Source organism: Ranitomeya imitator, chromosome 6 (genome assembly GCF_032444005.1).
Source record: "Ranitomeya imitator isolate aRanImi1 chromosome 6, aRanImi1.pri, whole genome shotgun sequence".
Taxonomy (NCBI): domain Eukaryota; kingdom Metazoa; phylum Chordata; class Amphibia; order Anura; family Dendrobatidae; genus Ranitomeya; species Ranitomeya imitator.
This window is the reverse complement of record NC_091287.1, coordinates 102,805,559-102,819,765: the sequence shown is the minus strand read 5'-3', so window position 1 is coordinate 102,819,765 and position 14,207 is coordinate 102,805,559. Positions and strand designations below refer to the sequence as shown.

The window sequence follows — 14,207 nt, the reverse complement described above, 5'->3', positions numbered from 1 at the left end:
CTAATTTTCCATTTAAAAAGCCAAATGGCATGCCTTCCCTTCCGAGCCCTGCCGTGCGCCTTAACAGTGGTTTACCCCCACATATGGGGTATCTGCAAACTCAGGACAAACTGGACAACAACATTTGGTGTCCAATTTCTCCTATTACCCTTGGCAAAATAGGAAATTCCAGGCTAAAAAATCATTTTTGAGGAAAGAAAAATTATTTTTTATTTTCATGGCTCTGCGTTATAAACTTCTGTGAAGCACCTGGGGGTTTAAAGTGCTCAATATGCATCTAGATAAGTTCCTTGGGGGGTCTAGTTTCCAAAATGGGGTCACTTGTGGGGGATCTCCAATGTTTAGGCACACAGGGGCTCTCCAAACGCGACATGGTGTCCGCTAACAATTGGAGCTAATTTTCCATTCAAAAAGTCAAATGGCACGCCTTCCCTTCCGAGCCCTGCCGTGTGCCCAAACAGTGGTTTACCCCCACATATGAGGTATCGGTGTACTCGGGAGAAATTCCCCAACAAATTTTATGATCCATTTTATCCTATTGCCCATGTGAAAATGAAAAAATTGAGGCGAAAAGAATTTTTTGTGTGAAAAAAAAAGTACTTTTTCATTTTTACAGATCAATTTGTGAAGCACCTGAGGGTTTAAAGTGCTCACTAGGCATCTAGATAAGTTCCTTGGGGGGTCTAGTTTTCAAAATGGGGTCACTTGTGGGGGAGCGCCAATGTTTAGGCACACAGGGTCTCTCCAAACGCGACATGGTGTTTGCTAACGATGGAGATAATTTTTCATTCAAAAAGTCAAATGGCGCTCCTTCCCTTCCGAGCCTTACCATGTGCCCAAACAGTGGTTTACCCCTACATATGAGGTATCAACATACTCAGGAGAAATTGCCCAACAAATTTTAGGATCCATTTTATCCTGTTACCCATGTGAAAATGAAAAAATTGAGGCTAAAAGAATTTTTTTGTGAAAAAAAAGTACTTTTTCATTTTTACGGATCAATTTGTGAAGCACCTGGGGGTTCAAAGTGCTCACTATGCATCTAGATAAGTTCCTTGGGGTGTCTAGTTTCCAAAATGGGGTCACTTGTGGGGGAGCTCCAATTTTTAGGCACACGGGGGCTCTCCAAACGTGACATGGTGTCCGCTAAAGAGTGGAGCCAATTTTTTATTCAAAAAATCAAATGGCGCTCCTTCCCTTCCAAGCCCTGCCGTGCGCCCAAACAGTGGTTTACCCCCACATATGAGGTATCAGCATACTCAGGACAAAATGGACAACAACTTTCGTGGTTCAGTTTCTCCTTTTACTATTGGGAAAATAAAAAAATTGTTGCTAAAATATAATTTTTGTGACTAAAAAGTTAAATGTTCATTTTTTCCTTCCATGTTGCTTCTGCTGCTGTGAAGCACCTGAAGGGTTAATAAACTTCTTGAATGTGGTTTTGAGTACCTTGAGGGGTGCAGTTTTTAGAATGGTGTCACTTTTGGGTATTTTCAGCCATATAGACCCCTCAAACTGACTTCAAATGTGAGGTGGTCCCTAAAAAAATGGTTTTGTAAATTTCGTTGTAAAAATGAGAAATCGCTGGTCAAATTTTAACCCTTATAACTTCCTAGCAAAAAAAAATTTTGTTTCCAAAATTGTGCTGATGTAAAGTATACATGTGGGAAATGTTATTTATTAACTATTTTGTGTCACATAACTCTCTAGTTTAACAGAATAAAAATTCAAAATGTGAAAATTGCGAAATTTTCAAAATTTTCGCCAAATTTCCGTTTTTATCACAAATAAACGCAGAATTTATTGACCTAAATTTACCACTAACATGAAGCCCAATATGTCACGAAAAAAGAATCTCAGAACAGCTAGGATCCGTTGAAGCGTTCCTGAGTTATTACCTCATAAAGGGACACTGGTCAGAATTGCAAAAAACGGCAAGGTCTTTAAGGTCAAAATAGGCTGGGTCATGAAGGGGTTAACAACAATGCAGACAAGGCAGCCCATGACCAGACAGGCCATTCTGGCATTTGCCAGAATTGCCAGATGGCCAGTCCGGCCCTGTTTGGACGTCTAGGGGGCACTTTGCGGCTGGACTGAGGTTCGTGCAGCACCCGGATGGCTCTGTCATTAAATTGCGCAAAGTCCAGGTCAGGGTTTTGCAAGGCCAGGATGCGCAGCTGTGTCCTGTGGGTGCTGGACAGGAGACCCTCAATGAACTGTTCTGCAGCGGTGCGGGTGTCAAGGGTGGTTTTAAGTCTGGCAAATATCACCTGCACAGTTCCTTTATCCATGTTTGGCTAGGATTTCACTAGGGCTGCACCTATCAATTGTCTAGTTAGAATGTTGACCTTCTGATGCTCTGTCAGGGGGTGTACCTCAAATAGGCTGCAGAGCCTCTCCTTAAAGTCACTTATTGTATGGGACTCCCCAGAATATTGTGAAAGCCAGGCCGCTCCAGGAATAAAGGGCATGGACAGCGGCATGATGGGCGCTGTAGCTGCAGGGTGATCCGGCCAGCTGGTAGAAGCTTCGGGGCCTGGTGGCAGTATTGGGCCTGCAGGTGCGCCTGCTCAGGGACTGGGGTACCATGGTGCTGGCGGCTGCATCCAACCCGAGGTCTTGGGGCATCTCCGGGCCTGCGACTGCGTCCGTCGCCAATTCCCCTCTTGAGTCAGACATAGCTTGTCCCTTGTGCCTACCTTGTAGAGGCCCGGCATCTCTCCTGCGCGTGGTCCGCAGCGGTTCCTCCTCTGAACGGACAGGCGCCTCTCCCGGTCCTCCATCCAGGGCTTTGTGGCACAACGTCCTCACTCACAGCTCCGTTGTGCAACGTCCTCACTTGCCGTGTTGCGGTGTTGCTACCCAAGGTCTCCACTTCCGGCTCTGCTGTACCACGTCCTCACTTGCGGCTTCTTTCGCAACACGGCACCAGCTTCCTCTTGGCGCTCTTTTTGATCGCTCCACCCACGAAGGTACGCCCCTTCTTCTCCTCACGCTCCACGCGGCACGGCAATGGCGGTTTTGGTACAATGTCTCAGTCCAATAGTCTCACAATAGATCCTGCTCGTGACGCCAAGTTGAGTCGCCCGCCTGGGCCTTGGGGTACTTGGTTCCGGGTCTGGTCTTAAAGGGGATGTCATGGTGGCTGCGATCCGGTCCATGGCCCTGGGCGCCCAATAAAAGGGGGACTGGTCTTTTTAGAGGAATTGTGGATAAAGTCTATTGTTCATGATGCTACCTGTGATTCTTGGTTAATAGGGACTGACGCTGCTTAAAGGGGTCCTCTGGGGTGATGTTGTTGCAGCACGATGATAGCACTTCCCACAGTTGAAGCGGCGTCACCAGGGCTCCCAAGGTGTGTGGCAAGGATGATGTATGCCGACGAATAAGTGGAGGACGCAGAGTTGTAAAGTCTTTACCTGGTTTACTGGTGGTAGTAGGCCAAAGTCCAGAGTACCGGCCACAGGTACAAAAGGAGTCCAGACAGCCCTGAAACAAGTGGAAATACCCTTGGCAGGTCAGGTTAGGATCCTTCCACTTTGCTCTCACTATTATTTCCTTGCTATATGAAGTGTCCTAACAAGGTCCTAGTTCTTTATTGTCCTGGGACAGTACCTGTATGGAAGGCAGCTTGAGCCGTTCCTTCTGGGGTCTCTGCATGGTGACTGGCCTTCCACGAAATGTTGGCAGAACCCCACCACAGTGGCGGACACCCCGGGCAGCAGCAGCGGCGGACACCCCTGGGCAGCAGCGGCGTCTGGAACCCCCTCATCCCAGCCTGCAGCAACGGTACCGTTAAGGTATAAACGCATTATAAGATGCACCCCCATTCCCCACCATATTTGGGGGGGGGGAAATGCATTTTATAATGCGTAAAATACCGTATTTAGTATTTGTATCCACTTATACATTTAGTCACTTTCTTGACTAACCATAGTGTTATACCATACTCGCAGTGTCTTTATGTAAAATTACATTTGTTCTTACTTGATAGTATTCAGATATTTTCAATACACTGTTGACAGCATTATGCAGCACGTCTCCCTACCTAACCTTGACATATGTCACTTTTACTAAATACAACTATGTTATGCGCCCTTTTTTCTTATTTTTGTGCTTCTCCCACACATTTTATACTTGACAAATGTTTTTTTAACATTTTCATACATTGTTCTATTGACTTTTTTTCCAGTTATCTGGTGTTTTGCTCCCTTTAATGCTCAGATTAGTTTTTCTTCGGAATTCATATCCTAGACGTATGCACATACTTCCTGTATTTATAAAATTACATAATTTATAACCTTGTGTACCTACAGTGCCTTGCGATAGTATTCGGCTCCCTTGAACTTTTTAACTTTTTCCCATATATCATGCTTGAAACATAAAGATACCAAATGTAATTTTTTGGTGAAGAATCAGCAACAAGTGGAACACAATTGTAAAGTTGAACGAAATTTATTGGTTATTTAAAATTTTTGTGGAAATTCAAAAACTGAAAAGTGGGGCGTGCAATATTATTTAGATGGTCAGAAGGCCACAGGTAGATGTTAGAAATATTTCCGCACGGGTATTATTTCTTACGTGTATTTGTGCGCCATCATATTCCACAGAAAATTCCCTATCAGTATGTCTTTGGAGTGTGGGAGGAAACCGGAGTACCCGGAGGAAACCCACGCAATCACTGGGAGAACATACAAACTCCATGCAGATGTTTTCCTTAGTGACATTTAAACCCAGGATCCCAGTGCTGCAAAGCAACAGTGCTAACCACTGAGCCACCGTGCTGCCCAAGTACAGATTTGATGATGGACTTGCTGTACTTTCTTCAGGGCACTAGATGTATATGGTGCCCTAATGACAGATTGGAAAAATGCATCGTTTTCTGATGCTGCGAGCAGCCCTGGATAGTCCACGCCGGCAGGATGAAATAATCCGTCGGAAGATGGAACCTATGAGAGGAGATATAAAACTAAAGTAAGTACGGTAATAGGATGATCATTGTCAGACATCATACATGTGACAATCCCACCACTGACAGATAACATCTTCTCCACATGAATTATTCTCACTGGCCAACATCAAACAACATAGACCTTATTATCACACTTACGTCTTCTAGGTTCTCGCTCTTCTACTATTTTGGCATTTTTCTCTCCTGCCAGTTTTATTGCAGACTTATTTTTCTTCTCAACTAAAAATTCATATAAAAAAAAAAAAAACAAGTCAGTGATCATTGTCAGTCATCATACATGTGGCAATTGTACCGCTGGGAGATAACATCTGCTCATGAATAATTCTCAATCTCCGACATCATACAGCATAGACCTTATTGTCACACTTACTTCTGCTAGGTTCTGTCTCTGCTACTATATCTGGGTCTTGATCTTCTCCCAGTTTTAATGCAGTTGTTTTTTTTGTCTCAACTGGAAATTTATGTAAAAAAGTCAGAAAAACAAGTCAATAATTATTGTTAGTCATAGATGTGAAAATCCCACCATTGACATAGAGAGATGAGCGAGTGTGCCCGTTACTCAAGTTTTCCGAGCATGCTCCAGTGTTCTCCGATTATTTTGGGAGTGCTCGGAAATTCAAATTTAGTCCCTGCAGCTGCATGATTTGCGGCTGCTAGACAGCCTGAATACATGTGGGGATTGTCTTTTTTTTGGAAATCCCCACATGTATTCAGGCTGTCTAGTAGTCACAAATCATGCAGCTGAGGGGACTAAAACTTAATTTCCGAGCACGCCCAAAATATTCATAGAACACCTGAGCATGATTGGAAAACTCGAGTACGAGCACACTCGCCCATCACTATATATAATATATCCTCCTCGTGAATTAATCTCAGTCGCTAACATTAGACAACATAGACCTCATTGTCACACTTACCTCTGCTAGGTTCTGTCTCTGCTACTATTTCTGGGTCTTGCTCTTCTCCCAGTTTTAATTCAGATGTATTTTTCTTCTCAACTGGAAATTCATATAAAAAAGTGAGAAAAACAAGTCAATAATCATTGTTAGTCATGGATGTTAAAATCCCACCAGTGACATGTAATATATCCTCCTCGTGAATTATTCTCAGTCGCCAACATCAGACAACATAGACCTCATTGTCACACTTACATCTGCTAGGTTGTGTCTCTGCTACTATTTCTGGGTCTTGCTCTTCTCCCAGTTTTAATTCAGATGTATTTTTCTTCTCAACTGGAAATTCATGTAAAAAAGTGAGAAATGCAAGTCAATGATCATTGTTAGTAATAGATGTGAAAATCCCACAATTGACATATAGTGATGAGCAAGTGTGCTCGTTACTCGAGTTTTCCGAGCATGCTTGGGTTTTCTCTGAATATTTTGGGCATGCTCGGAAATTATATTTTAATCTCCGCAGCTGCATGATTTGCAGCTGCTAGACAGCCTGAATACATGTGGGGATTGCCTGTTTTTTTGGAAATCCCCACATGTATTCAGGCTATCAAGCACTCTCAAATCATGCAGCTGCAGGGACTAAAACTTAATTTCAGAGCACGCCCAAACTACTCAGAGAACACCCGAGCATGTTCGGAAAACTCGAGTAACGAGCACACTTGCTCATCACTAATTGGGGAAGGGCCAAAGAGCACAGGCGCATGTGCACTACAGTATTTTGATCTGCCTTCAGCAGGGCAGAGGAAAGTGTGCCTGCGCAGGAACGTAATGGGGGAACACTGTGTGGATGACATAGGACGCATCATCCACATGAAGCAGAGAAGGAGAACGGCATCGTAAGAAGAGAGGAGGCTCTGGATCAAGAACAGTAACGCCCATCAGTCCGGACTGCACCATCAGTGAGTATAATAAAATGTCTTTTGTTTTTTGAAGGGCAGCTTGCAGACTTATATACAGAAATTCCAGAATGCTGAAGCACGGAGCTGATAGGTGGTGTTCTTAGGTTATACGGGAAAAATCTGGTGACAGGTTCCCTTCAATATGACATTAGTTGCAGCAGTGTTATCATATAATCATTACATAAAACATCTGTGTCACATTAAGAGTACATATAGGGTTAGTTTGGGACCTGATCGAGCCATGGGCACAGTATTTGTGATCAGTATCCGGCATCAGACTGCATGGCCTCTTATACCTTTTAATGCACAGAACAAAAGAGTGAAAATTTTGTACATTAAAGTGTTGGATTGTTGTTTATTTTAAAGGCACAAAAAAGCAGTGATTTTCTGAGCCCTCATGTAATATTTACATTACACCTATTGGTCAGTGGCGACATCAAGATGTCCTATAGACCTGCACATACCTGACAATATGGGAGATGGTGTCTTGTTGTTTTTAGCAGTGAAATACTCACTATCACCATCATTTGTAGAAGGAGAAGATTCTTTCTGCCTGTTTGGTAGAAGAAAAATAAATAAATTACAAGTAAAAGCAATTAAAAGTAAAAAGACTCCTTTCTGTATGGGCAGTTAGGACACTTGGACAAAATGGAGGGGATACCTTGCACAGGACTGCCTTCTATCAGCAAGAATGAAGAATAACTAGTATTAAAGGGCTTTAATAAAATGGAAATTAAAGGCTGGTCACAATTATCAACTGTTATCACCAGCGTTATCACAAGCCAGACCCTACAGTGATGATCAATCATGGGGTGGTGGGTTCTGGATGTAGTATTGTGTCATGTGCGTCTTGTATTTGGTATTCTGAAGATATGTCAGTACTATACCCCATAGTAATAATAATCTACTCACACGTCTGAGAGTTTTGTGCTGGTCTCTAGAGAAGAAACTGGAGATGGCTCATGATCTTCATTGCTCATCATCCTGGTATTGGTGGCAAATATCTGAAATACATAGAGTAAAATCAAATATATATATGTAGTATTTTAACCCCTTCACGCCGCGGCCCTTTTTCATTTTTGCGTTTTAGTTTTTCGCTCCCCTCCTTCCCAGAGCCATATCTTTTTTTTATTTTTCTGTCAATATGGTCATGTGAGGGCTTATTTTTTGTGGGACGAGTTGTCCTTTTGATCAACACCATTGGTTTTACAATGTCTGGTACTAGAAAATGGGAAAAAAATTCCAAGTGTGGTGAAATTGCAAAAAAAGTGCAATCTCACACTTGTTTTTTGTTTGTCTTTTTTGCTAGGTTCACTAAATGCTAAAACTGACCTGATATTATGATTCTCCAGGTCATTACGAGTTCATAGACACCAAACATGACTAGGTTATTTTTTATCTAAGTGGTGAAAAAAATTCAGAACTTTGCTAAAAAAATGCGCCATATTCCAATACCCATAGCGTCTCCATTTTTCGTGATCTGGGGTCGGGTGAGGGCTTATTTTTTGTGTGCCAAGCTGACATTTTTAATGATAACACTTTTGTGCAGATACGTTCTTTTGATCGCCCGTTATTGCATTTTCAGGCAATGTCGCGGCGACCAAAAAAACGTAATTCTGGGGTTTCAATTTTTTTTCTCGCTACGCTGTTTAGCGATCAGGTTAATGCTTTTTTTTAATTGATAGATCGGGCGATTCTGAACGCGGCGATACCAAATATGTGTAGGTTTGATTTTTTTTTTACTGTTTTGTTTTGGATGGGGCAAAAGGGGGGTGATTTAAACTTTTTATATTTTTTTATTTTTTTCAGATTTTTAAAAACATTTTTTTAAACTTGCCATGCTTCAATAGCCTCCATGGGATGCTAGAAGCTGGCACAACTCGATCGGCTCAGCTACATTCCAGCGATCATCAGATTGCTGCTATGTAGCTGAATTGCAGGCTTGCTATGAGCGCCGACCACAGGGTGGCGCTCACAGCAGGCTGGCATCAGTAACCATAGAGGTCTCAAGGACCTCCATGGTTAGCATCCTGATGCATCGCTGACCCCCTATCATATGACGGGGGTCGGCGATGCACTCATTTCCGGCCACGTGGCCGGAAGCGGTAGGTAAATGCCGCTGTGAGTGTTTGACAGCGGCATTCAACAGGTTAATAGTGGCAGGTGGATCGCGATTCCACCTGCCGCTATTGCGCACACATATCAGCTGTACATAACAGCTGATATGTCGCGACTTTGATGTGGGCTCAGCTCCGGAGCCCACATCAAAGGGAGAGACACGACATGTGCCGTACTAGTACGGGGCATGTCGTGAAGGGGTTAATACTATTTTTAGTTATAGTTTTGTGGATTTACTGATCATATACTTACCTTAGAAAGTCTTTGAGAAGATAATACATCGTTTAGGCTTTCTTTCCAACCAATGACTTCACCCTTATGTGAATGCATAGGTTTGAGTCTCCTATTGCCAGCTACAAAGTACAAGTATTAGCAGAGATTATTAATATAGTCACAGTCACCATGTTATTACTAATAATGATGGGAACATATTGTCACATAAAATGAAAGACAAGACAAACGGCAGCTTTAACCAGATGACGTCTTATTCTACTTACTGTGAAAGTAGTGAGTGTCCTCCTCTGAGTTAAGATTTGGCCTAAACTGCGGCTTCTGATTTTGAAGGTTCTCAAAATCTAACTTACTCAGGAATGGATGACTCTTGATTTCATTTGCTCCTCCTGGAAACAGAAGACAAGAAAAAAGTGATTCAGACAATGTTAGGAGGACTGTACATTTTATGTTAATCTAAACTGAAGACATAGCAGAGCCAACATATACTGTAAGTCCTGGCATGGAGATGGGGAATAGACAAGAAGGTAAAGCAGAGACCTCAGTGCTCATCCTCATGGAAATTATCTATTTGTAAGGTCACAGAGGAGTTATAAGTCATTATTAATACTACTATATACATTACCTGTCCCGAGTCTACGTCTTGGATTTTTCCTGAGCAGCTGAGTTATGATGTTTTCAGCATCGGGATGAAGAGCAAAATTTTTAAATTTCAAAGTGATGTCATCTGTTATATAAAAAGTAATTATTACAGAAAAGAAAATCTCTACATTTACTGTCATTTAAAAACAAATTATCAAAAACAACAAGTAACTAAACCAAAGAATGAACCTAACAACTGAACCAAATTATTATGGCATCACACAGTAGTCAGATTATTTTACTTACCCGTGACGATTCTGTAGAAAATATCTTTTGTACATCTTCCTTTAAATGGCACATGGCCGGTAAGAAATTTATATAAGATGATCCCTATTGCCCACCAGTCAATAGGCCTTCCATAGCCCTCCAGTAAGAGGACTTCTGGGGCTACATAAGACAAGGTGCCAATCGTCTGGAAACCAACAGAACAATAAGAAGATGATCAATGAAAATAACTTTGACAACTAATATCAGTGGAAAAGTTTTCCATGTGAAAAATATCATAGAATCAGAAATTGATCAGATCTGTAAAGAATACGTTTTTTATGTATAGCTAACCTTATAATCACTGAACTCTCTGGTGATTTCTTTAGTTCGAGCCTTGTAAATGTCTGATGTTGGTCTCATGAGTCCGAGTTTTGAAAGCCCAAAATCGGTGACTTTGATGTGTCCAGTTGATGATACCAGGAGGCTGTGAAAGAAAAGATATTGTCAGCCCTAAGTAATAACCCGTAGACTGTATACCAAACTATAACTGTCTTTCCCTGTATTAAACTGCTGCATTTACTTACTTCTCAGGCTTCAAGTCTCGGTGAACCACACCATAGCTGTGCAGATATTCCACAGCAAGAACCGTTTCCGCAATGTACATGCGGGCCAAGTCAAGGGGTAAACGACCATATAACTTTATGAGACTGCTACAGTCTCCTCCTAGAGCAGAAAGCAAATATGACAGGTAAGGGTTTACTACAATGTAAATTACACACGATGAGTGTGAATGAGAAATAAGCTGAGACATTGGGGCAGGGAGTCAATCATAGAGATACACTGTGTGCTGTAGAATGCATACTGTATACTGCAGACTAGTCATGTGATGTAGAGCGTATACTAGAGTAGTCCTATACAAAAAGAGAGCTCAGATCTGCCCCCTGCTGGTAAACTCTTACATTGCACTGTGACAGCAGGTGACCTGGAGGCGAGCTGCTCTAAGCACTCATCATCCCCATTTCATGTCAGTGGTTTGCTGTGGCTGCAGAAGACTACTATCCTTGCCATTATGGTACTTCTGTGAAGGTCAGTGTGTAGCTTGGCTTCATAGGGGACCAAGATTTTCACCATATTCTGCAATATGCATATTGCAGTACATAGGAAGTGCGATTATATAATCACATGTTCAGGTCCCTTATGGAGACTAAAAAATAAAATAATAATAAAAATATTTGGGGAAAGAAAATTAAATCTGAAAATCATTCTTCCATTCAAGATAAATAATAAAAAAACAAAAAACTCAGATGGAATTGCAGTGTTTTTGTTGTCCCAACATCAGAAAAAAAATGCAATAAGAAGCAATGAAAATTATTATCTGTCAGAAAGATGTAACCCTCCTAAACTGTTCTTATGTAGATTAATGAAATATAAATACCTTGGTACCTTTATATATTTAAGCAGATATGGGCTGGATATAGATACAGTGGATATATCTTACCTGCTTCAAAGTCCATGACCATACACAGATGTGTTTCAGTTGGGAAGGAACAAAGCGTGGAGACCACAAAGGGACAATCAGAGAATATTGCGATATCCCTTTCCAGATAGGCCCTTTCAAGATAGGATGGATGATCCAGGTTTCTCCTGGCTTGTTTCTTCATGGCGTATACCTTGTTTGTGTCTTTATGACGCACTAAGTGGACGACCCTGTAGAGGAGAAAAATCCATAATTTATACAGAATTCTTACTAACAGTCTGTCTATATGTCAAAAGATCTTTTGTACTATTAGTTAATAGTGAAGAGCGAATATACTCGTTAATCGGGTTTTCTGAGGATGCTCGGGTGTTCTCCAAGTATTTTGGCGTGCTCGGAGATTTAGTTTGTATCACCGCAGCTGAATGATTTGCGGCTGTTAGACAACCTGAATACATGTGGGGAGTGCCTGTTTGTTAGGAAAACCCCACATGTATTCAGGCTGTCTTGCAGCCGCAAATCATGCAGCTGCGGCGACACAAACTAAATCTCCGAGCATGCTTGGAAATCTCAAGTAACGAGCATACGCACTCATCACTAATAGTTAATACTAGATGTATGGCCGTCACTAGAAATCAATATCTGGAAATACACAAAATAACTCAGCAGGAATGATCACTTATGGGAGGTATTCATCCATATCACATCATAACTGAGCTGAATCGTGACAAATAGATGTGGACTAGATGACTAGATGTAGATTAGATCTAGTGCAAAGTGATATCAATAACAACAGATCGGCTCACAAAAAACAAGTCCTTACAAAGCTCCATCGGATGAAAAATTAAAAATGTTTCAGATCTTGGACAACAGTAATATTTAGACGTAGACTCATATACAGGAATTTCCCCAAGGCAGGAGGACATATAGACAGAGGATTCATCATAAGAAGTTTGGAAATAATGTAGCTTATCCATAAAGCTCACCCATAAGATCCACTGCTGATCTCTTTGATCTGGGTAAAGTCGCTCATGTTTGGTTTACTCATAAGGTTCAATGATCTGATCACGGCCTAGAATGATAAGAAATGACAATGAGACATAAAAGTTGCAGGAAAATAAAAGCTGCAGATGCAGGAACTTTTCCCCTACATTATGTCCCTGAAGATTACACTGCAGCAGATGTAGAGGACATGATACTAGCAGGACGCTTCCCAGATACTATTATATTATAGGGATATCCTCCATGCACATATATCATTGTACTGGAGGGGATGGTAAGGGACATCACACTGAGGAGACAGGAATAGTAATAATAGGTCCAATCTACATTAAGAATAGAATTAACCCGCTGCCCTATGGGGTGTAACATGTGATATGTAATTCATACCCCGTTATCTGATGATATACAGATGTCTTCTCTGATACTTACACTGGCAGATTCGGGGATCTCTGGTGTCTCAGATATTCCACCGTCAGCAGTTGCCGGCTCAGTTGTCTCTAATATAATGATAAAATAATGAAGAGACATCATGTATTAGATATCAATATTTAATAAATAACACATTGATATAAGGAAGGAAAGACAAGTAAATGGTATAATACTAGTTATATGGATATTCTGCACATACTGTATATAACTATGGCACATCCATAGATAGATATACTCTACCATAAATGTGTGATTGTTCTGGGTCTGACAATGACTTGAATGGGGACCCTATGAGGTTCCTTGTGCATTTTGGGGCTGAGAAGATCTCAGAAGAGAATCAGAGGGGTTTTCAGAATTGCATGGGCCTTCTCTATTATAGTCTATAGGAGGTCCAGGAGCCGTCACTGGCCTCATACATAGGATGAAGAGTAAATTTATATATTCTCTGATATCTCCATAATTTTAATGTTTGTAGGAATATGAGATGATCAGCTTACCTTCAATCGTTTTTAGCCGTGGCTCACTGGTATTGGGGTCAGCGATATTTCGTTGTTGCCCCTCTTTGGAGTCACCGTCCGGTGTTTCCTAATGGATATAATACGTACAATTAATACAACTTTTACAAATACTTAATTACCGTACACAAAAGACAGAAAGGACTAAACCTGAATTTACATAATTGCGGTATTGCTTGGAATATACACCGCCGCTCCGTCCAGTAAATCCACATTAATATATAAGGGACTTGTATATACAACAGTTCTCCAATATCATCTATCACCAGAACTGCGGCATTTACAAGCAGGCAGATTGTGAAGATAAAGTGAGACAGATGTGATATGAAAGGTCCGCACCACTGAGTACAGCACAGACTGTCTCCACAGAGGATGGGGAGAATTCGAAGGCTAGCACTCGACTGTTATGGATGTGACGGTGCTAGTGAACGGAACCAATAGTCCCAATGCACATATCGATATATAATCACTGCACTCGTACTCAGAAGCTTGCTTTGATATAGGTGAAAAAGTTTATTGAAACAATTGTGGCAAAAAGGAAAATTGGTGTAGCGATAGGCATAAACGACGTTTCGGCCAGCTCGTGGCCTTGATCACGCTATTGCTGGAACAAACAAATAATAAAAAAGACAATAAATAACTATATACAATGCAATCAATGACTATCTACAAGAAAATTAACATATATACAAATCTGGAAAACATGTCAAAACCACAAGTAGCCAATGTCTGTATATAGGGCGCATATAGTATCAGGACGACAAA

At 41.4% G+C, this 14,207-nt stretch overlaps 1 protein-coding gene and 1 long non-coding RNA gene across 2 annotated transcripts; both read right to left on the bottom strand.

Annotated features, from left to right (window-relative positions):
* Positions 1-4,461: 4,461 nt before the first annotated feature.
* On the bottom strand, positions 4,462-5,969 carry LOC138643590 (uncharacterized). The gene is made up of 4 exons (XR_011314200.1): positions 5,890-5,969; positions 5,343-5,423; positions 5,111-5,191; positions 4,462-4,949 (listed from the first exon to the last, which is right to left on the bottom strand). It is a non-coding gene; the product is annotated as an uncharacterized lncRNA (long non-coding RNA).
* Positions 5,970-6,091: 122 nt separating this feature from the next.
* Positions 6,092-12,529, bottom strand: LOC138643316 (microtubule-associated serine/threonine-protein kinase 3-like). The gene is made up of 11 exons (XM_069732244.1): positions 12,483-12,529; positions 11,521-11,729; positions 10,607-10,745; positions 10,374-10,506; positions 10,062-10,227; positions 9,799-9,900; positions 9,440-9,562; positions 9,195-9,295; positions 7,737-7,828; positions 7,289-7,377; positions 6,092-6,204 (listed from the first exon to the last, which is right to left on the bottom strand). The coding sequence occupies exons 1-11, from the start codon at positions 12,527-12,529 to the stop codon at positions 6,092-6,094; spliced, it is 1,314 nt and encodes a 437-aa protein (XP_069588345.1).
* Positions 12,530-14,207: the final 1,678 nt, after the last annotated feature.

Excerpts from the sequence above, each read along its gene's own strand:
- LOC138643316 (XM_069732244.1), bottom strand. The coding sequence starts at position 12,529 with ATGAGCGACTTTACCCAGATCAAAGAGATCAGCAGTGGATCTTATGG. Across the intron at positions 11,730-12,482 it reads ATCAGCAGTGGATCTTATGG|GGTCGTCCACTTAGTGCGTC; the intron begins GTGAGCTTTATG and ends TCTCCTCTACAG. Across the intron at positions 10,228-10,373 it reads GAGAGTTCAGTGATTATAAG|ACGATTGGCACCTTGTCTTA; the intron begins GTTAGCTATACA and ends GTTGGTTTCCAG.